At 43.1% G+C, this 23,324-nt stretch overlaps 1 protein-coding gene and 1 long non-coding RNA gene across 2 annotated transcripts in view; one reads left to right on the forward strand and one right to left on the reverse strand.

Annotated features, from left to right (window-relative positions):
- Positions 1–23,324, forward strand: part of LOC103093681 (uncharacterized) — a 123,360-nt gene that overhangs the window by 98,168 nt on the left and 1,868 nt on the right. Inside the window, exons 2-3 of the long non-coding RNA XR_008915199.1 lie at positions 13,675–13,746; positions 14,670–14,738. This is a non-coding gene — a long non-coding RNA (uncharacterized LOC103093681). The remainder of the gene's footprint in view (positions 1–13,674; positions 13,747–14,669; positions 14,739–23,324) is intronic.
- The window catches only part of COL23A1 (collagen type XXIII alpha 1 chain), a 492,298-nt gene that overhangs the window by 80,027 nt on the left and 388,947 nt on the right, over positions 1–23,324 (reverse strand). The window contains exon 4 of the mRNA XM_056811712.1: positions 20,638–20,664. Coding sequence (XP_056667690.1) covers positions 20,638–20,664 — 27 coding nt within the window. The remainder of the gene's footprint in view (positions 1–20,637; positions 20,665–23,324) is intronic.

Below are 23,324 nucleotides of genomic sequence, written 5' to 3' on the forward strand. Positions count from 1 at the left end.
TTTTGGACATGTTGAGCTTAGGACAACTATAAGACATCCAGTTTAAAGAGAGGCAAGGGATAGTCAGACAGACTGCATAGGGATCAATAACTGAATTGTGGGAGCACATGAGATCACCAAGTCAAACAGTATTGAGGAAGAAGAGAAGAAGAAAGAGAAGTGAGACAGGAGAACCAGGAGCAACCAATGTCACAAAACCCTAGAGAGAACAGAGTATCAAGCAGAAAAGTGTGAATGACAATGTCCAAGACTGCAAAGAAAGCAAGCAAGATGAAGATCAAGGAAAAAGTCATATGAGATGACTAATAACTTTGGAGGGAGTAGTTTCATTTGGATGATGAGGTTGGAAGCAAGGCTTCAAAGGCTTAAGAGGAGACTGAATGGAAAGGAAGAGGTAGCATTGATCGCTGATGACATTCTCAAGGAAATTTATTCACAAGCTGGAGGAGTGATAGGGGACAACAGTTAGAGGGAATGTGTGGATCAAATGGGAGGCTTTTTAGGATCAAGAGCCATGAGCTTGTTCAGCAGGGAAGTAGCCAGTCAATAGGGAGAGATTGAGGATTGGTGGGGAAGGCACAGGAAGAAGACTGTGATCAGATTAAAGAATTTCAGAGTTCATGAATGTGGAAGCAGAACATTTGTGGGTGATGACAAAACCAAGGGTATGACTTTCTTTGTGTTTAGCCGAGGTGGAGTGAAGGAGAAGAACATGGGAAATAAGTACATTGAGGAACTGGGAAGCTAGAGTATTTGAAGAAGTGTTTGTCTATCTTTCTATCTATCTATCTATCTATCTATCTATCTATCTATCTATCTATCTATCTATCTATCTCTATCTACGTACACTAGTATGATAAGAAGGGGATGGGGAGGAGAAAAAGATTGTAAGCTAGATGTTGAATTAATCAAGGAAGGAGTTTTCTGGAAGTTGGTAGAAAATGGTTACCTGAGTCTTGATTGGGTGATATGTATGACCGAATGAACTTGAAAGGAGGAAAGGTTATTGGGCAATTGGGAAATGGCAAAGGGGAGCAAAAAATATTCCAACCTCCCCCCATGACATATGTACAGGAGCTAAAATTCAGTGAATGCAAGAAGCTAGAGGTAAAGGATGAAAGATGAAAGCAAGTCTGTTGCCTATGGAGCAGGCATTCCAGAAAGAAGAGTAGAAGGAGAGGAGAGCTTTAGAGTGGGATGTTGGTAAGGCTAGGTGGAATGAGATGTGAATAAGGGAGAGGTCAAGGTATGGAAAATGTGGTTGGTGGTGCAGAGGGCACCCAGGATGGGGTGAGGCAATTGCTGAGGAGATCTAGGTGGTTGGAGAGGATACTTAGAGTTTGATGGAATGGTTGCTTGAGGAGGACAGGAAGCCCTTTTTGGTGGGGCAGGCAAGGCAACTGCATATGAATTAATACCCGACAGATTTAGGGGGCTACTTTCCAGAGTCCAACACAACTAATGGGAAGAATTTAGGCTGACCCTTGTAATGGTTTCCAAGGATCATAGAAATCTAGATTCAGAGCTGGCAGAGACCTTAGCAGTCAATCTAATCCAATTACTTTTTTTTTATAGATGAGGAAAATGAGGGTTGGAGAAATATGACTCATGCATGGTCACATGGGTAGTATACTACAGACCTAGGCTTTGAATCCAGATCCTCTGATTCTCAATTCCATCTTCTTTTATCGCTCTATGGTGGAAGGGTGGTCATTGTGATCAGCTTGTTAAGTGGGATTTTAAAAATTATCACTGGTTCCCAGTCTAGACTTTTCGGACAAGATTTTCAGAAAGGCTGTGGGGCTAAAAAGGCACAGACACTGAAAGACTGGGCCTGACAGACCTCCAGGGGCTGCCCAGTCTTGAAGCCAAACCTGGTAGTGGGGGTGGGAAGTGGCAGAAGATCAGAAGGGGAGGAAACAGCAGCAATGGGACCTATCCCTGGAGAGAGACATGCTTGAAAAGCCAAGAGATTCCAATCTGGGGACCATTAAAAGGAAGGCTCGGAAGTCTTTCATCCCCATTTCCAACTCCACCAGGAATTTAGAAAGTTGGGAAGTTGCACTGCAGGGGTCGGATGAAAATGAGATGTCAGATTTTAAAATCTTGAAACAGATGAATTTGGGATATTACAGATGAATCATTTGACTAATTATGTTTCTATAATCAAAGATGTTTTTGAACTATTAAGAACCCAAGAAAACCCATGAATATGTGGTGAGCCGTACTGTCTTCTTTTCTGCTCAGCTAATTTCAAACAGTTGAACCAAATTGGTCCCAGGCTGAGACCCCGACTCCTGGACTACATTTTAGTATAGTCAGTTTCTGTGGCTTATTGAGTGCCCCCTAGCAAAAATGTTGGCAGGCTTGGGAACTGTCCAGGGGAGAAAGAATGACAACTCTTCCTACAAAGATTCTTACCTCTGCCCAGCCATTTGGGCGTGTCTGTGTTTGGCAGGATGGACTGGGAGCCCTTTGAGGTAGGGACGAAACTCAGTAACTCAGGATTGCTTGCCAGCCACGTGCAAGGCCTTAAGATTTGCAGGGAGAGCTGCCGACACTCTGGGTGTTAAGAGTTATAATAACTCTGTGGTCCCCTGACTCCACCCTGCTGGCCAAGACCTCCTTATACAGAATAGTTCTAATCTCACTGGCTTGATATGAAATGATGACTTTTCAGGTCTGTCCTGGAGTATTGGCCAGGGAAGAAATATATTTCTGCCAGCTGTCCAACTATGGGGAGAGCGGGGCAGAGGGGAGAGGAGGTTCTGGGAAATGTGTAAGATTTTGGATGTGTGGAATTTGCTCTCTAAGCAGCACTAAGGAACTCAGGAACAGACTTGGCAGATCCTGTATCACACCCCAGAGTCGGAGATTGCTGTGAAGTTCCTATTCTCAAGGAGCTTACATTCTACAGGGAGACAGAAATGGGATATATGATATGGACACAAGTAAATATGCATGAAAATAAGCCACCAGAGTGACAACTTTCATCCGTGTTGTAGAATCTGCTTTTATGTACCTCTTAGCAATGAGGCTTTTCTGACCTGGCCAAGAAGAGGAAAGAAAACCCAGGGAAAAAAAGATTGGGACCCAATATTAATAATCTCTCAAAGGCGTAGAGGCTTTAGAATTTGCATAGCATTTTTTTTTAAATTGAGCACCTATTTTTTTTTAATCCTTACTGTCCATTTTAGAATCACTACTGTGTATTGGTTCCAAGGCAGAAGGGTGGTAAGGGCTAGGCAATGAGGGTTAAGTGACTTGCCCAGGGTCACACAGCTAGGAAGTGTCTGAGGTCACATTTAAACCTAGGACTTCCCTTTTCTAGGCTTGGCTCTCAAACCACTGAGCCACCCAGATGCCCCCAAAGACCTCTTTTTATCCTGAGAGCAGTTGTGTAAAGCAGGTTGGGTGATTATTATTATCTCTATTACTGGGGAGGAAACAAGTCAGGGAAATAAAGTAGTTTCCTTCATTTGGTCAAACAGGTAGGAATTGGGGCATCTGGGACTCAAATCCAGTCAAGTTCAGTGTATTTTTGAATGTGTCAGATGCTATCTGCATTGACCTGACAAAGGCCCTCAGGGTTGAGTTGATAAAGAGACTGATAGACTAATGACAATTTCATGGATTCATGCTGAAGAGGGCATTTAGTCCATCCTACACCCAATCAGAAATCCCCTCTACAACGGCTCTAGCCATATCTAGCGTCCACTCTAAGATTTCCAGGCACAAGAGACTCACTCTCTATTGAGGCAGCCTATTTCATTTTTGGACACCTCTGAGGGTGCTGGGTTTTTCCTTGCTTCCAGATTAAATCTGCCTTTGTACCTTTCACTCATGGCTCCTGGTTCTGCCCCCTGTAGTAGAGCATTTCTGGGCAGGGCAGGTAGAGGTGGCAGACAAGAATGACGGCTGATGGTTTCCATCTTTCCACCCAGAGAGAAGCTGGACTGTGTCAAACGGGTTTTAGACTTTCTGCATTTGTGTATTTGCAAAGTGGTCTCAGGGGACCAGAACCTTGGCCTGAGAGTGGAGGCAGCCAGTCTATACATTTACCTCACTTCTGGGATCATTGCAACCACTATTTACACCCAGCACCTAGAGGATGTGGGGAGGGTACCCTGCGCTCAGAACTCAGGAACAATGCCTGATCCTGCAAGGGACGCTTTTGTTGAGATGCCTCTGCATCTCAGATGCAAGTGAAATCTAAGTCCACACTACTTCAAACCATGTGATGCCAGCCGGAAGACAACCTTAATGACCATTTAACTCAATCCTACTATTTTGTAGATGGAGGAAACTGAGGCTAGAGAAGGGAACTGGCTTAGAATTACAGATTTTTAGAATGGGAAGCGAGCTGAAAGGCTAGACCTAAGAAGAAATTTTATCCATAGAGCCCCTGTCAAGAAACCATCAAGCTTCTATTCAAAGATCTCCTCTGACATACTGGGGAGCTGTGGCAAAGTGGATAGGAATGCTGGAGCTGGAGTCAGGAAAACTGAGTTTCAAATCCTGTTCTGGCCACTAGTTATCAATGCCACCTGGATAAGTCAATTAACCTCTGTTTGCCTCAGTTTCCCATTTTTAAATGGGGATAATATTAGTACCCACCTCCCAGGATTGTTGTAAGGATAAAATGAGATTATAGTGATCCTTCATCTATTGCAGAAGTTACATTCCTGAGACCCCTGTGAGAGGTGAAAATCTGTGAAGTAGCAGCATTATATTTATTTTATTATTTATATATATTTGAAGGGTTTATAAACCCTTCCCACTCTCCTATAAACCTTTTCTGCACTCTTATGAACCTTTCTCATACTCTTATAAACACTTCATATGCTCTTAAATACTTTCTACACTCTTAAATCAATTTAATTTTAACAAAAATCCCTTAATATAGCAAAAACTCTGCGATACAGAATTAGATTTTTAAAAAAAATCTGTGAAGCAGTGAAGTCACAATAAGTGAACCATGATATAGTGAGGGATGACTGTATATTTGTAAAGTGTTTTACAAGTCTCCAAGTACTATATACATGCGGGTTGCTATTATTTTCTCCTGAATCATTCCTTTTGAATGATTCTAGTTAGCAGGAATTTTTTTTCCATATATTGGGCTGAAATCTTTTCTGCAATTCCCATTCATTGCTGGTAGTTTTTCTCCCATCTGAGGCCAAGCAAGACCAATCTAATTCTTTTTTCTGTTCTTTTTTTAAAAGCCTTTATCTTTCATCTTAGAATCAATCTGTGTATTGGCTCCAAGGCAGAAGAGTGGTAAGGCCTAGGCAATGGGGATCAAGTGACTTGTCTAGGGTCACACAGCTGGGAAGTGTCTGAGGCCAGATTTGAACCTAGGACCTCCTGTCTCTAGGCCTAGCTCTCAATCCACTGAATCACCCAGCTGCCCCTTAATTCTTTCTTAAAAATATTTTAAAAATTAAATTAAATTTCTTCCCCAATTACATGTAAAAACAGTTTCCAACATTTTTCCAAAGAATATTCAGTCTCAAATTCTCTCCTTCCATTCATCCTCCCAACTTCCCAGTCTGCTTAAGATGGTAAGCAATCTCATTTAGATTTTACATGTGAAATCATGGAAAACATTTCCCCACATTAATCCTTTTGTGGAAGGAAATTCAAATAGAAAAAAAAATTAAGTGAAAAAAATCGCTTTGGTTTCGATTCAGACTCGTTTTTTTTCTCTGGAAGTAGATGGCATCTTTTTTTTTATCATGAGTCTTCTGGGATAGCTTGCCCCCAGCTCCGTCACTTTATCTTTCATGCCATTACCAAAGCAACTTTTCCTAAAGTTCAGGGAAGATTGTGACCTCTCCTCACACAGCAAACTCCAGGGCTTCCCCTGTTGCTTCCAAACAACTCCACTGTTTGAGGTCTAAACCTCTTGGCTTCCTTCAAGATTCAGCTAATGTGCTGCCTTCTCCATGAAGCCTTCCCTGATCCCATGACTGCTAGTGCTCCCTCTCCCTGAATTATCTGGTGTTCATTTTGTATACATGTGCATATAATGCACAGATACATTACTTCTGCATGCACACATATAATACATGGGACATATATTAATATACATGTATATGAGTACATGTTTTGTGTCTATGTAGCTGTCTCGCCCGTTAGAACATAGGCTCCTTGAAGGCAAGGGCTGTTACTTTGATTTTTGTATCTCTAGCACCTAGGACAGCGGCCAGCACCTTATAAGTGTGAGTTGACTGATTAGTTGCTCTTCCCAGTCTTTCAGGTACTGGAAGGCTGTGCTCACCTGGGTTTCTTTTCTCCAGGCTAAACACTCATAGTTCTTTTGGCCCAAAATGTACAATGAGTTGGTGATAAAAGGGAACTAGAACTCAGGTCAAGTCAGGAGCTAGAACTCTCCAGGTCATGGCATTTTTTTTTTAACCCTTAGCTTCTTCTTAGAATCCATATTAAGTACTGGTTTTAAGGCAGAAGGGCAGTAAGGGCTAGGCATTGGGGTTAAATGACTTGCCCAAGGATACACAGCTGGGAGGGATCTGAGGCCAGATTTGAAACCAGGACCTCCCAATTCTAGGTCTAGCACTCTAGCCACTGTGTTGCCTACCATCTAACTCTGAGACTTGTGACTTGGTGTAATTGAAGAGGTAAAAGAGAGGCAGCATGGCGGTGGCTAAGTGGCTCTGTGGATTGAAAGTCAGGACTAGAAATTACTCAAATTTATAAAGAGCTAAATCAATTGTACAAAAAACCAAGCCATTCTCCAATAGATAAATGGGCAAGGGACATGGATAGGCAGTTCTCAGATAAAGAAATCAAAACTATTAATAAGCACATGAAGAAGTGTTCTAAATCTCTTATAATCAGAGAGATGCAAATCAAAACAACTCTGAGGTATCACCTCACACCAAGCAGACTGGCTAGCATGATAGCAAAGGAAAGTAATGAATGCTGGAGGGGATGTGGCAAAGTTGGGACATTAATGCATTGCTGGTGGAGTTGTGAATTGATCCAACCATTCTGGAGGGCAATTTGGAACTATGCCCAAAGGGCGATAAAAGAATGTCTACCCTTTGATCCAGCCATAGCACTGCTGGGTCTGTACCCCAAAGAGATAATGGACAAAAAGACTTGTACAAGAATATTCATAGCTGCACTCTTTGTGGTGGCCAAAAATTGGAAAACGAGGGGATGCCCATCAATTGGGGAACGGCTGAACAAATTGTGGTATATGTTGGTGATGGAATACTATTGTGCTCAAAGGAATAATAAACTGGAGGAATGACATGGAGCCTGGAACCACCTCCAGGAAGTGATGCGGAGCGAGAGGAGCAGAACCAGGAGAACATTGTACACAGAGACTGATACATTGTGATATAATCGAACATAATGGACTTCTCCATTAAGGGCAGTGTAATGTCCCTGAACAATTTGCAGGGATCTAGGAGAAAAAACACTATTCATAAGCAGAGGATAAACTGTGGGAGTAGAAACACTGAGGAAAAACAACTGCCTGACTACAGCGGTTGAGGGGACATGACAGAGTAGAGACTCTAAACGAACACTCTAATGCAAATACTAACAACATGGCAATGGGTTCGAATCAAGAACACATGTGATACCCAGTGGAATCACGCGTTGGCTATGGGGGGTGGAGGGGAGGAAAAGAAAATGATCTTTGTCTTTAATGAATAATGCTTGGAAATGATCAAATAAAATATTATAAAATTAAAAAAAAAAAGAAAGTCAGGACTAGAGTCAGCTCGAGGTCCTGGGTTCAAATCTGAACCCAGACACTTCTCAGCCTAGCGTGATCCTGGGCAAGTCACTTGACCCCCATTGCCTAGCCCTTACCACTCTTCTGCCTTGGAACCAATACACAGTAGTGATTCTAAGATAGAGGGTAAAGGTTTTAAAAAAAAGAGCTTACATTTATCTGTCTCTTTAAAGTGAGAAAAACAATTTACATGGATTATCTTATTTGACCCACACAACAGTCCTATGAGGTATATATCTTCATTTTACAAAAGGTCACAGAGCTAGTAAGTATCTGAGGCCAGATTCAAACTCAGGGCTTCCTGACTCCAAGGCCAGTGTTTCTTTCCACAAGAATTTATATGTTACTCTAAAGTTTGCAAAGCATGCTTCATGTTACCTCATCTGGTCCTCACAATAATCCTTGTTTTTATAGATGAATAAATTAAGGCTGAAAAACATTCAACAATTAAGGATCTGAGGCAGAATTCAAACTCGGGTCTTACTGACCCCACAGTCAGCACTCCATTGGCCTTGCCCTCAAAAAGTTACTCCTCCTCCAGCTTTGATTTCCTCTTCTGCCAAATGGAGGCAGTAACCCCTGCCCTGCTTCCCTTCCAGAGCTACAAGATAATGGATCCAAAGAAAATGTTTGGCAAACTATACAATACTGTGCATCAATAAGAGATCTGTCAGTTAGTACATCAATAAGAGATCTGTCAGTTATGTGGTTCCTATTAGCAAGCAAATGGGGTTCTGAATAGCAGAATATAACTTTCCCCCATCCCCATCCTCTCAGCTCAGGAAGCAGCATTTGCCCCTGGAGCAGTTTCCAATATCTGTGGGTGGAAAGCTGGCAGCCAATTATGCCATTTCCTAGATAGAAATGTGAAGGAAAGTGCTGCCACAGGGCTTGGGGAGAAAGTCTGTCCCTATGGGCGTTTTTTAGGGAGTACCAGCATCCCTGCCCAAATCTGGGGGTGGGGGCCAGAGGACGGGCCATGTCCAGATGAGAGTTTGGAGACACCTTTTCTCTGGGCTTATGCCAACCACATCCTCATCCCGGAGGCCAGAAAATCAAGCAGACCAAGGAGGAAACCAGGAATTAGCAGATACTGAAATGTTATTCGAAGAAAACTAGTCTAGGAATTTCATGACTTGCGACTTTTTCTTCCTCATTCCTAAGAGGAAAAGTGATATTAATCAATTTGTGTTTATGAACTCAGAAATGTAAAATGGAAAGGGGAGTTTCCTTCTCTTAGACAGACTTGGGGGAAAAGTGGTTGCTGGATTTGCTAAGAACATTTTTAGTCTTCTAAGCTGGCACTGGATTTTAGCCTTGGGGAGTCAAGGACGTGTTGTGGTAAAGAGGATGAACAAAACATGGAGAACTTCTCTTGAGGAGGAGAGAAACCATGAGACCCCCTGACCCAACCAAACCCTCTGACCCCTCACCCTAGTGATTGTAATGAAAACCACTCCCCTTCTGCGCCAGACCCATCTGAAGCCAATGCTTCATGGACGTGACAGCTGATCTCTGGAGGCCTCAGATCCAGACTAAGATGAGAGGAGGTCAAGGAGAACCTGCTTTTCCCTTGGCAGAGCCTGGGGTAAATATTCCGAGACAGGCTCTCTAGGCACTTGGCAAAGCAGCCCTTGTCTGTCAAGGAGGCAGCTATTTCCATAAATTCAGAGCCCACAGTGAGCACTTGCTGCCCTTCCCCCTTTCCAAGCATCCTGAAAAGCTCAATAATTTTCTATTTTAAACACAAAGATGTAAACTTCAAACCCAATGGTTTTTGGCCAATATCCTGTCCTGACAGCCAAAGGCGTTGTTAATGAGTCCACCCTTATTAGCTGACAGCAAATGGCACTAAGAGCACTATAAAGATTATTTTAAAAATACTTTGACTAAAAATAGGAACTCTTTAATCAATTTTAAATTAAATGAAGGAGAAAAGAAAAAACAATCACTTCTCCCTGTCCCCCCCCCCCTCACTTCCTTCTGTTATAATTTAATGCTTTGTTTTTGCCCAGAGTTAAGTAATCATTTATTCTTTGGGCCATTTTGTGCCCCAGAGCTCTTTTAAGAAAAATAATTCACAGAGTCAGCAGTGGCAGAACTGGAAAGGATCATCCAGTCCAGTCCTCTGGCTTGAAAGAAAGGGAAACTGAGGTCTAGAGAGCTTCTGGGAGAGGCTGACCCAGGGCAGCAAAGCAAGTCAGTGGCAGAGATGGCTAGAATCTCTGTCTGATCAGCATAGCAAGAAGTGAGAAAGTTATTCTTTGGCAGTCCAGAGCCATGAATTATGGGCTAAATTTAGAGCAGGGAAGCCCTGTTTCTAACACCAATTAATTGTGTGACCACGGGCAAGTCCCTTATCCAGTTTGAACCTCAGATTGACAACTGTAAAATGGGGATAATAATGCCATGATAGCAGGGGCAACTAGGTGGCTCAGTAGATAGAGAATCAAGCCTTGGAGACAGGGATCCTGGGTTCAAATCTGGCCTCAGACATTTCCTTGATAAGTGACCCTGAGAAAATCACTTAACCCTATTTGCCTAGCCCCAATCACTCTTCTGCCTTGGAACCAATACTAAGCATTGATTCTAAGGCAGAAGATAAGTGGTAAAAAAACCCCAAAACACCATGATAGCTGTTTCATAGTTTTTGTGAGGTTTAATATATGTGTGTATAAAAAATGTTATACTTTGAAAACCTTGAAGTCCTAACTAAATGTCAGTTATATTATCATTATTGAAATCCAACTACTCAAGGCTGGAGATCAGACCTACCTACTTACTGCTGTCCTTATCTTGTTCTTCTAGCCTAGATAATGGTCAACAACTGTCCTTATCTTTTCTAAAGTGTTAATGACTCTCACTTTGTTACTTGATAAATCCCATCTTAAAAGAGCTCCACGATTAATTCTGGAAGGCAGCAAGCCTCATGGTGTAGATGACGGGCTGCAAGGCTCAGGCTCTGCCAATTAATAAATGGTTATAAGACCCTGGGAAAACAAATTAATCTCGACAAACCTCTATTTTCTCATCTGCGAAATTTGGATAATTCTGCAGGATCTCCCTCTCAGAGACATAATGTGCATTGCCTACTTTAAAGTGTAATATAAATGTATTTTCATAGTACTAGTTCTGGAACGTTCTAATACTAGTTCTACTGCTACTATGTCTTCATTTGGAATGGAGAGGATTGGCTTTTGAAACTAACTGTGTGTCCTGCAAACATAAACCAGAGTCCTACAATTTGTTAATGTCTGATCTCAAAGGGAGAAAAAACAAAGATAACACAAACAGGGACAGTGAGAACGTCATGGCTCTAAATGGAGTCAGGAAAATGGAAACTCTCAATGTGTTCCTGAATGAAATACAGGAAACAAATGAGATCAATATTGGTTCAAGGTAAAAGTTGTTAGTTTATTGTTGATATGAACCGTTATCTGGGTGGATAAAGGGAGAGGATATAATATGCTTTAGTTACAAGCCTCTTATTAAATAAATTGGTCAGACACTAAATAAACTGGTACATCAACATGATATTCAGTGGGAGACTATCAAGATGGTGGGGGAGCAGGAGCAGGAAGATGAATAGCCTAGCTCTCCTGGCAAACCTTCACAAAGACCTAGAAAACACACCAGATTGAATGCTTATTGGGAAATCCAAGAAAAAGTCAGATTGAGTCATTTTTGTAGTTCAAGATAGTTTAGAGAGATAAAGAAGTCTGTGGATACCTGGGACAGGGTCTGGCCAAGAGTACGACACACATGGAACATTTTGGCACACAAAGACTGAAAGGGAGCCAAGAATGGGCATCAGGGCAGGAAGAGATCCCAGGGGATCACTGAACCAGACCAGGAAAGAGGGGCAGATACTATCTGGCAGCTCCATCACCCATCATCCAGGTCTCAGTCATATTGAGAAAGAGATCTGTGCAGAGGGGTGGTGGAGAGTGAAGGTCATAATTTGGGCCTGTGTTTTAGGCAAGAGAGAAGTTCCAGAAGCAAATGGTAACTATGTGGCTCTGATTCTAGGAGGGGACCAGGGACTTGGTTCTGGTTTCCGGGAAGGGTCAAAGCAGTAATTCCAGCCCAAAGGGAAGCCTGAAGCTTAGTCACATTGAAGCTACAGAGTCTTCTATTGTTGGCTGAGTCCAACAATAGTCTACTGAAACTCCCCAAATCAGGGACAAACCAACAGACCAAAACCTGGACCAGGAACTTGCAGAATTCAGACCAAGAAGGGCTGTGAGCAGACTTTGCCCTGGATCATATCACTTTGGGAGCACTGAAAGCATACAGACTTCAAGCTAGAGCTGTGGAAGCAGCAGGAGGACATAAAGGCAAGAAAACTTAGGCCATCCATTCCCTCCAAAAGTACACAGAACCAATGTAACACATACTAAATCAAACATTTAAAAAAGTACACAGAACCTAACACTAATAATAAAAAGCCTAAAGTCAAGAAGCTGGCTAGAAGAATGAGCAAACAGGATAAGAACCCCAGTATAAAGAGCTGTTATGAAGACAGAGAAACTCAAGAAATAAACATAGAAGAAGATAACGACTTGGAAAACACAAGCAAAGCCTCAAAGAAAAATGCAGGTTGGACACCAGTTCAACCAGAAAAAAAAGAGAGATCAAGAAGTCTGCAGAGGTAAAATGGACAATTTTGATGATATAACATTAAGTAGTTCTTGCACAAATAAAAACAATAGAGCTAACATTAGAAGAAAAGCAGGAAATTGGGGGGGATCTTTGCAGTAAGTTTCTCAGAGAAACGTCTCATTTTTAAGATAGTTAGGGTCCTGAATCAAAATTATAAGAGTAAAAAGACACTCTCCAAATGATAGTCAAAGGTTATGCCCAGGCAGTTTCCAGGGGAAAGAAGTCCAAACTATCAACCATATAGAAATATGCTCTAAATCACCAATAATTTAAGAAATGCTAATTAAAGCAACTCTTCATACCCCCTAAAACTGGCAAAGTTCACCAAAAAAGAAATGACAAATGTTAGAAGAATTGTGAGAAAATAGGCACAACAATGCACTGTTGGTGAAGCTGTGAACTGGTCTTGCTAGCCATTTTTTTTAACCCTTAGCTCCCATCTTAGAATCAATACTGGGTATTGATTCCAAGGCAGAAGAGTGGTAAGGGCTAGGCAATGGGGGTTAAGTGACTTGCCCAGGGTCACACAGCTAGGAAGTGTCTGAGGCCAAATTTGAACCCAGGACATCCTATCTCTGGGCCTGATTCTCAATCTACTGAGCCACCAAACTGCCCCCTTGCTAGCCATTTCGGAAAGAGATTTGGAACCATGCCTCCAAAACTATTAAACTGTGACCCTTTGACCCAGTGATCCCACTATTAGATCTATGCCCCTAAAAAGGTCAAAGAAAGAGGAAAAAAGGGCTCCTTTGTACAAAATATGTATAGCAGATCTTTTTGTAGTGGCAAAGAATTGGAAAATAAAGGAGTGCCCATCAACTGGGAACGGTTAAACAAGTTGAGGCACATGAATATAACAAAACACTATTATGTTGTAAGAAATGATGATGGGGATGGTAGTTTCAGAGAAACCTAGGAAGACTTGTATGAACTGATGCAAAGTGAAGTGAGCAAAACAAGAAGAACAACTGATAGGACAACAATTCGGTAAAAACAGACAACTTTGAAAGACTTAGGAACTTTGATAAAAACAATGATCTTCCTTAATTTCAGAGGATTCATGATGAAACACATTCTCTACCTCTAGAGAGGTGATGGCCGTAGAGTGCAGATTTAAGTCTCTTTATTTTTTGAGACACGGCTAATATAGGACCTGCTTAACTGTAAAATTTGTAACTTATTTAAACAATTTTTAAGCAAATTTAAAATTTGTAAAAAACTTGCTTTTATTCTTTTTTCAGTGGCTGTGGGAGGAGGACAGAGGAGGAGGAGAATTTGGAACTGAAAATAAAACTGAATTTCAAAAGAAAATTGTAAGTGCTGGAAAGCATCCTTTCCCTGAATAAGCCACCTTGCTGCCCCTTTAATTTGCATTTGATCTGCAGTTTCCCTAAAGTGTCAAACTCTCCCTTGACCTCTTCAGCCCATTAGTCTGTCTTCTTCCTTATTGTATAAAGATGGAGATAAGAAATTTTTAATTATAAGACACAAAATGGGTAGAATTGGAAAAAGCACACCTCTTAGAGAGGTTGGCTATTTCTTCCTGAGACCAAAGATTCTACCAAGTGATCGTTAGGGCAGTGCAGGATTCATTACAAAGGCATGGTCAAGTGAGATTCAAATAAATGAATAAATATTCATACTTGAATATGCTTTCCCACTATAAAATGGATCTTTTAAAAAATCTTTACCTTCTGTCTTCTGTCCAAGGCAGAAGAGCAATAGGGGCTAGGCAGTTAGAGTTAATTGACTTGCCCAGGGACCCAAACCTATACTAATCACCATCATTAAAGCTCTCTGTATATTTGTTCCTTTTTTTAAAATTTTATTTATTTTTTAAACCCTTACCTTCCATCTTAAAATCAATATGATGTATTGGTTCCAAAGAAGAAGAATGGAGTGGTAAGGGCTAGGCAATGGGGGTTAAGTGACTTGCCCAGGGTCACACAGCTAGGCAGTGTCTGAGGCCAGATTTTAACCCAGGACCTCCTGTCTCTGGGCCTGATTCTCAATCCACTGAGCCATCCAGCTGCCTCCTATTTGTTTCATTATTACTCTTCTCACTCACAGAAAGTAGCCAGGAGTATCCAGGCCTTTTCATACTCTTGTCTCTGTGGCTCTAACTGTATCTCCCATGAAAATCTATTTTTCCCACCCCAGCAACTGTTTCTTTTCTTTCTCCTTGCTCTTATCTCCATTTTTTTAAGTCAACTCATTTTTTTTTTTTGCACCGTAGGAGGCCCTGGGGTTTTCTAAGGTACTATTGACAGAGTTTTGCTCTTCTTTGGAGTATCCTTAAAGCAAGGTGAGCCATTTGCTTTTGTAAATACTTTAAACAAATTTTAACACAAGTTGATCCTTTATCAACATGTATTTTCCTTACATTGGCCTTTGGGAAGCACTCAGGGTCAGTGCATCATATTTACAAAATGACACTCACCAGGAAAGCAGCCATCCCTAAGGAGGTGCTCCCTCTCTTCTCATGAATAAATGTTTGCCATATTTCTATGAAATTTCCTCCCCTGTTCCAGCTCTATCCCTGGTTTTTGTTGTTCAATTGTTTCTCAGTCACAGCTGACTCTTCACCACCCCTTTAGGGGTTTTCTTGGTAAAGATACTGGAGTAGTTTGCCATTTCCTATTTTAGCTCATTTAGTAGGTGAGGAACTAAAGCATTAAGTGCTGAGTTAAGTGACTTGCCCAGTCACACAGCTAGTATCTGAGGCTGGATTTGAACTCGTGAAGATGAGTCTTCCTGACTTCAAGCCAGGCACTCTGTCTATTGCACCGCCTAGCTGTCCCCTACTGCTGGGATCTTAGAGAAAATATCGGGGCAAGCTGTTGTGCTCATGGCATTCCCCAAAGCCTCGGAGTCTGCCCAGAAAATTCAGCTGGTCTCATACCACCCGCAATCCAGGGTACTTGAAGGCAAACAGCTGAATTGGTTTCAGTGACAGTGCTTCCCCGTTATGGGATAAATTCAGCAAAGGGCATCCTACCCAGCAAAGACTGCTTAAGTTTTTGTGCAGAGAATCTGGAGTTTGCATGCAAGCTATCACAATGCTCGCCCGCCTGGGTTCTGAGTGTAAGCCACGAATGGGCAATCGGAGTTCCTACAGCTCCGAGTGGCCAGAAGTCCTTCATCTCAAGAACGCTTGGGCCCAGGGATCCCAACTGCTTGGATCAACTGGAATGAAGTGACTCTATGGGAGGGCACTAGAGGAACATGAGTTTGGATATGCTAGTAAATCACAAATCCCTTTCTTCCCCTGGAAGTGTTCTAACAGGGCAGATCCACACCTTCGTTTTATTTTTTAAAATTTTCTTTTAACCCTCACCTTCCATCTTGGAGTCAATACTGTGTATTGGCTCCAAGGCAGAAGAGCGGTAAGGGCTAGGCCATGGGGGTCAAGTGACTTGCGCAGGGTCACACAGCTGGGAAGTGTCTGGGGCCAGATTTGAACCCAGGACCTCCCGTCTCTAAGCCTGACTCTCAATCCATGGAACCAACTAGCTGCCCCCTCTTTCATTTCTAGCAAAAGTCCAAACGCCTCTGTACTGAGTCCTAACTCAGGTTAGCAAAGAAGCAGACCCTGAAAAGGGCTAACTGTGCCAGGACACCAACAGAACTTCTCCCAGGCTGGGATCAAAGCCAAGCTGAAGGATTTTGTGTCCCCCTCACTCCCCCCTACCCCCAGCCAGCAACTTGGCATGTCCTGAGCTCCCAGGCAGGGCTTCAAGCTGTTTTTGGTTTCGAATGGAGTGAGTTCATTTATTAAATGTGCTTGGGTGGCAGAGAAGACGAAGAGTTATTCTGTGAGATTTATCAAAGAGATCTGCTTCTCCTTCCTGCCACATCTAGGCGAGCCTGGCCCCTGGCCAGGCCCCTCCAGGAAGCGGCCCGCTTCATGCCCACAGCTCTTGCTCAGCAATCCAGGCTGGGGAGCTCAGACAGATTGGGCCTTTCCAGATTCTCGCACAGAGCAGTGACGGCCCATTCTGTGCCACTTCCCTCTTGTGAGTGGGAGGAGGGGAAGGCTTCCCATCAGGTTGCACTAGCCGCTGTTTGCCAGGTATTCCATCCCTGCTCTCATCAATAAGCAGGAAGCTGCCAGGGCTCTGAGGACAAGGACTTCTCTAGGCTCACTTTACCTGGATCGACGTCACTCTTGTGCTCAAAAGTCTTGCGTGTGGTCCTATGGTTTTTCTGAAACTTCCAAACGCTTTGCCCAGCTCTCAAGGATCTCCACAACTAAGCTCCTTTTTCTGCCTTGCCTATTATTCCTCTATGTTCCTGACAACCTGGACCACTGTCTGCTCCCGAATGCCATCTGCATTCTCCCATTTCTATGGTTTCCCTCCTGAACATGAGCAAATACACGGTAGGCTGAAGGTAAGCTCTTTGAGAACAATCAGCACCTGGCACAATTGCAGGCACACAGAAGACACTTCATTGATTGGTGTGATACGCCCAGCTAGGCTGGTCCTAGGACAAAGAGCATGCCTAAGGCATTTTTATGACTGGGGCAATGACCACAAAGCAAGGCTGGGAAAAGACTACTCTGAGGTGAGTGGGGTAGGGGTGGGGGACTCACAGGACAGCCTGGGACACCCTAGAGCTGTGTTGGCAAACGTATGGCACATGTGCCCGAGGGGGATGCTTCCCTCCCCCTCTCCATGCATACCTGAGTACATTTTTCTCTCCATTCACCCCACTGCTCTGCAGCACAATGGCAATGCTTCCTCCCTCCCCTGTCTGGGGTAAGGGAGAAGGAGGGGGGATTCTCATGCAGCATGACAGTTGCAGTTGGGGTACTCAGACTCTAAAAGGTTTACCATCACTACCCTAGAGGATGCATAGGGAAGGAGCTCATTCTAATATGCCATCTAATACCTTTTTACCAGCTAGGTGCTAAAAACTCTATTGTTTTCACAATGCCAAGGAATGCAAATATATAATGCAAAACCCTGGAATCCAGTGCTCTGGAACAAAGCTTTGACTACACTGCTTTAGTTATAGCTCAGACTCTAGACACATCAGAGAGTGGGGAGGACCTGGGTTCAAATCTGACCTCAGATACTTCATTGCTGTATGACTCTGCTTAACCCTCTTTGTCTAGTTTCTTGCTACTCCTTTGTCTAGGAATTGATATGAAGACAGAAGGTAAGGCTTTCTTTTAAAGAAAGAAATAATTGAGCAGATAGGTGGTATAGTAGATAGAACATTGGGCTTGGTGTCAGACTCGTCTTCATGAGCTAAAAAACAGGCTCAGATATTTGCTAGCTGTGTGACCCTGGGCAAGTCACTTAACCCTCTTTGCTTCAGTTCCTCATCTAAAGTGATCTGGAAAAGGAAATGGCAACCCCCTCAAGTATCTTTGCCAAGGAAATCTCAAATGGGTTCATGAAGAGTCAGACATCACTGAAATGATTTAACAAGAAGTAATTACTGAAAATATTTCCACAGGAGGAAAGAGTGTGTGTGGAACCATGAATCATGTAACCATGGGAAAATATTCTAAATTAAAAAAAAAAGAAAATATCCCACAGGACCATGAGAAGTACCTTGTGGGAATTCAAGGCAACTGCCTTGGACCTGATGGGTTACTGGTGGCACCCTATTCTCTTAATGCTCCCTTCATTTCCAAATATGCTTCATAGCCTGGGAACATTATATTTGAATTTATATTGAATTTTTGTAAACTAGCCACAGAGTAGCTAATTAAGAAAAAAATACAAATAGAAATCCAGAGCAAAGATCATTATATGACCTTTGTTAACTTTCATAAGCATCAACCAGGGACTGGAGTGAGGATGCCAGCAAGTTGTAGATGGGGTGGTGGGTGTTCTCGTTTTCCTTATTCCTAGTTTAGGGCCAGGTTAGATGTCGGGTGTTTCCAGGAGCATCTTTGCTGGCCTGCCAGGACAAGAAGCCAGGCTGGGCTCTGTGCTCTGAGCCTAACGGCTACACTGAATGAATACCATACTATTAATAAAAGCCAGTGATCCCCAGGAGGGAAAGCAATACTTCCACTGTCCTTGACCCTTGGCAGACCACATAATATCTCATAACAAGAGGTTTTTAAAGTGCGCAGGGCACTTTACAAATATCCCATTTGACCCCCAAAACAACCCTGTGAGGTAGGTGCTATTATTAGCTCCATTTTACAGATAAGGAAATTGAGGCTAAAAGAAGTTAAGTGACTTGGCTAGGGTCACACAGCTAGTAAGCATCTAAGGTGGGATTTAAACCCAAGTTTTCCTGAATCCAAGCCCAGTGCTCTAGTTTGGGGCATCATATTTCAGGAATGGCATCAATAAGCTGGAGGTTTTTTAGAGGAGGAAGGGCACTCGAACAGGAGCGGGGGAGAAAAAGACATTATCTACAAGCATATTGAAGCCTTGTCTTTACCCCAATAGTAGAATGTAAATTTATTTATTTTTTTAATCCTTACCTTCTATCTTAGAACCAACTCAAAGAGAGAAGAATGTCAAGGATGGGGGTGGGGGTTAAGTGCCTTGTCCAGGGTCACACATCTAGGAACTATCTGAGGCCAGACTTGATCCCAGGTTCTTCTGACTCCAGGCCTGGCCCTCTATCCACCTGTGCTACCCAGGTGCCCCGGAATGTAAACTTCTTGAGGATGCTTGGCATCAGCAGCGGCTAGCAATGTGCCCCACACAGAGTAAGTGTTTAAAGGTTGCTTTGCATTGAGTTGAGGGCATTCATTATAAAAGATGTCAAGTATGTGACGGGCTCTCCTGGGGGACAGAATATTTAAGGAAGGTCCAAAGGGCAGAACTAGGAAAATGGCTAGAAGTCAGAATGGACTTAATATAGTTAGATTTGGGCTTAACATAGGAAAGAACTTTCTAACGACGAGAGTTGCCGGAGAACTGAAATGGGGGCAAGCTTCCTGTCGTGGGGTCTTTGGATGATGACTTCTCAAGGATGGGAGAGACAGAGAGACTGATTTCCTGACCCTATAGGAGTCCGACGAGTTGCCCACCAAGGTCTGAGACTCTGGGAGTCGGTACCCAAAGGCTCTCAGAACAGTCTCGTTTCCTGTTCCTCAAAATGAGAAGTTCCGCATTACTCTTCCTCTACCACAGACTAAGGAATAAGGTTGGCAGCCCCAGAGTTGTCCCTGATATGTGAACGGCTGAATGTGAGGTTTTTTCCTGCCTTTGTTGACTCTTGCTCAAATGCCCAAAGCGGATGGTGCCCAGAGCTGAGCACGTTGTACATATGCGGTCTGCCAGAGCAGAGGATGGGACAATCGCCAGTGCCCCTTTCCTGGACCCCAGCTTTCGTGGACATAGCCCGAGTCCCCGTTAGATCGCTAACTCATAAGCTAAAACCCCCAGGTCCTTTCCACATGGACTGTCATGTAGCCAGCAAAGCCTCTCCTATCCTGTACTTGAGTTGCTGATTTTTTTAAAGCCAAATAGTTGGACTTGACATGGATCTCTTCTGCAAAGGATTTTTGAAACCCAAATTCAGGACTTAAAATTTCATCCTATTATTTTGGTTATTTTGCTTTTATTTTCACTGCCTGTTAAGGGATTGCTGCTCAAGGAACTGGGCTCTAACCCTTACATCTTGGCCATGGAAATTGATTTTATATACTAGCTTTGGGAAAGGGAGTGAGCAAGGAGGACAACAGAAAAAACTCTTTTTTGCTAATGGCTCTTGTAGACCCATTTCATATTAAGTTAATTTAAAAAGACTAGAAAAGTAGCCAGGCTGTGTGTGGCCCAGGGAATCTTTTTTTTTTTCCCAAATGGGGAAAGGTGGACTGAGTGTCTGAACTCTGTAGACAAGTGAGGATCCAGACACACGACTGGGTACCTTGGGGACTGTGGGCTGCCTCAAGGGAGCCAGGATTAAACAATTGAAAGGAAAAATACATTCGCAATTCCTTGTTCTTTCCTATTTCTGCTCTTGAAAAGCTGGGCCCCTGGGCAGCCCCTTCCCCTGGTATGGGCCCACAGGGGTCAGGGTCTCAGAAGTACAACATCTCTATTCTATACTGACAATGAAAAGTACATCCCATTCCTTTACCATCCCCCCTCCCTTGGAATCAGGGATAGAGCAGAAAAAAAGAAAAGGCAGGAAAAAGCGGGCAAGAAAAGACATAAGGAAGGCCATAGGTTGAAAACAAAGACAAAGAAGTCTGAAAAAAAAAATGAATGTCAAATTACCGGATAACCGTCTCGTCCTGCTTGCCCCTGTGGTAATTAATAAGTAATTAATAATCAGGCTTTCAGTACAACATATGGCCACATTTATAATTTAATCAGGGGCTTAGCCAACCCAGCAGAAACTTGTGAATGAATGATCATGCTTTACATAGGAGGAAAAAGGCACTCTGACACAGCTGGGCTAAGGGATGCTTCACGGGGGAACTCGCTGTGAAGCTTTGGTAGTGGTGGGTGGGTGGGTGGGTGACTAGTAAGGGGTGCTTCTCTTAAAGCCAAGCAAGCCTCCAGATTTCCCTTTTGATGCAATGAAGCCCTGAGAGGTTTAACTGGCCAAATGCGAGCCCGGACCATAGAATCTGATTTCCTTTCACTTAACCAGGCCAAGACACTGGAGTCTGCAGCCACCTGCCTGCGTCGGCAGACAGCTTCTCCAGGGCATGTTTTTGCCCTGGTCTCAATCAGCCGAAGTTGTGTTGAGAAGGGAAAAGTCAGAATCTTGAAGTATTTCTATTATTACCAGATGTTTCCTGGCTGTGAGTGGTTAGTCAATGCCAGCTAGTGTAGGTCAGTAGGAGATAGCAGGAGAAATTGCTCACTCAGCCCGCAGCCTTACGGTGCCTCGCAAAGGATTCTGTGTAGGGGCCATTCAGTTACTTTTCACACAGAAAATGACAAATCGCCTGTTGGGTCTCATGGGATACACCCGGAGGAGTTACCCCAAGCAGGTTTTTCCCCCTCTTTTTCTCTGTGTGACACTTCAAAACCAAGCACGGCTATACAGCTGCTGGTCCCTACTGCGTGGCAAATGTCTCTGGGGCTTACCATGGTGTTTTGTATACATTTAGGAGCCTGGCAATTCCCAAGGGGGTGGACTGAGAGATGAATCATCTCCAGTGGAAGTAAAAAAAAATAACAAAACAAACTCAGACTCCTCATCTGGAAAGAATTCCATTTGAGGTTAATTTTGGCGAAAGCCAGAATTCAGTGTGCTCTTTGGATTGATTCATCAGGATTTATCAGGCTTTAAAAATTGACAGGAGGAATCAACGCCAGACATCTCGTATTTGGGGGTGGGGGAAGGGGAATGAATGAGATTCCAGGGAAGCTAAGAATTTCCCTTTAAATGTTGCCCCTGGAGCTAGGGAAGAAGCAGTCAGGAATCTCCTCTTCTCCCCCCCCCCTTCTCTTTTCTCTTCCATAAGAAAGCAGGGAATGCTCCTTGAAGTCCAGTGTTTGGGACACATCAAATGTCTATTTGATTGAATGCCAATCATCTGCTATACTTGGCAGGAGAAACTTTACATGCCTTCTGCTTACTTGTCAACAGAGAGGTGATGGGCTGCAGTTGCTGAACGAGGCATACACATAGTTTCAGACATGGCCAATGTGTGGATTTATTGGACTAGGCTATAAATTTTCTTTTTTTAGGTGCTATAGGAAGACTCGACAGAGGCTCCCCCTGTAGAAGTATGGGAGTTAGTGCAAACGGCAATGGATTTTGAAAAAAAAAAGTAGAATAAATTATTTTTAAAAACTTTTCAATTTGGGGAGTAAAACACATTTTTGCTAAAGATGAAAATGAACTTTCAGATGGGGTACCTGGCATAGGGAGCTGCATAAGTCTTTGAGTTTGGCTTGGAAATGTTTGGAATATGAAAGTAAGGATTTAAAGGATCCTGGAGTCAGTAGATTGCCTAGTTTCCAACAAATTACTGACTGCCTTGAGGGGGCATGAGTTCAATGGACTGGTCTCCCATTCCTCAGTATATTGGGGTTCTTTTAATCAGACAAATTTGGGCAACACAGAAATATTTCAAAGTACTGACTGCTAGGGCCCATCTTTAATATTTTCTGGATGCTACTATTTGTATGAACCAAGACTGATCGGTAAGAGATAAACAAGAGAACTAAATATTGGTTAGTTTTCCAAGGATCACAAACTCTTGGGAGAGGGGGAAGTGCAGTTAAACATTTTTAAAGCCTCTTTTACAATGTCTCTACAATCAGAAAAACGTAGCCACATCTGGCACCAATTTTCCTTCCAGACACACCTATTCCTATGTCCCCCTCCCAAATATCATTTCAAGAAAATGGTGCAAAAAGAGAACAACAAGGCCTTATCTTTGGGGATCACTGGTGAGTGAAATCCATGATACTTACTGCAGGGCCTGCAATACAAAAACATAAAAGACACAGTCAGAATTTGATCCAAAGGAACCCAGCCCCCACCCCATCCAGCCTAGCATTCCACAGCTTGTTGGGTGACAAGCATCTCATACCCTCTCTTAGCAGCGTCCGATGGGTGATTGAGGCTCCCCTCTGAGAGCTCCCATTTCTGGCTGGCTTAAAGGTTTACAAGGGATTTTCCTCATTAAAACAGATCTATGAGGGAGGTAGGATGTTCTCTATCAATTCCAGTTCATTCACTAACTTCCCTCACTGAGGAATCCTCTTGGGCCTGATTGGCAGTCTTACCAGTAATCACTAACTAGCCCACAGGGAGGCAGAATGGAAAGGGGACTGGACTTGGAGTCAGAAGACCTGGGTTCAAGTTCTGGCTTTCTCACTTACAATCTGTGTGGTTTCGGATAAGTCCCTTCCTCTCTAGGTAGTAGAGTGGATATAGCACTGGGACTGGAGTTGGGAAGTTTTGAGTTGGAATTCAGCCTCAGACATTTCCTATTTGT

The sequence above is a fragment of the Monodelphis domestica genome, chromosome 1 (genome assembly GCF_027887165.1).
Source record: "Monodelphis domestica isolate mMonDom1 chromosome 1, mMonDom1.pri, whole genome shotgun sequence".
Classification (NCBI taxonomy): domain Eukaryota; kingdom Metazoa; phylum Chordata; class Mammalia; order Didelphimorphia; family Didelphidae; genus Monodelphis; species Monodelphis domestica.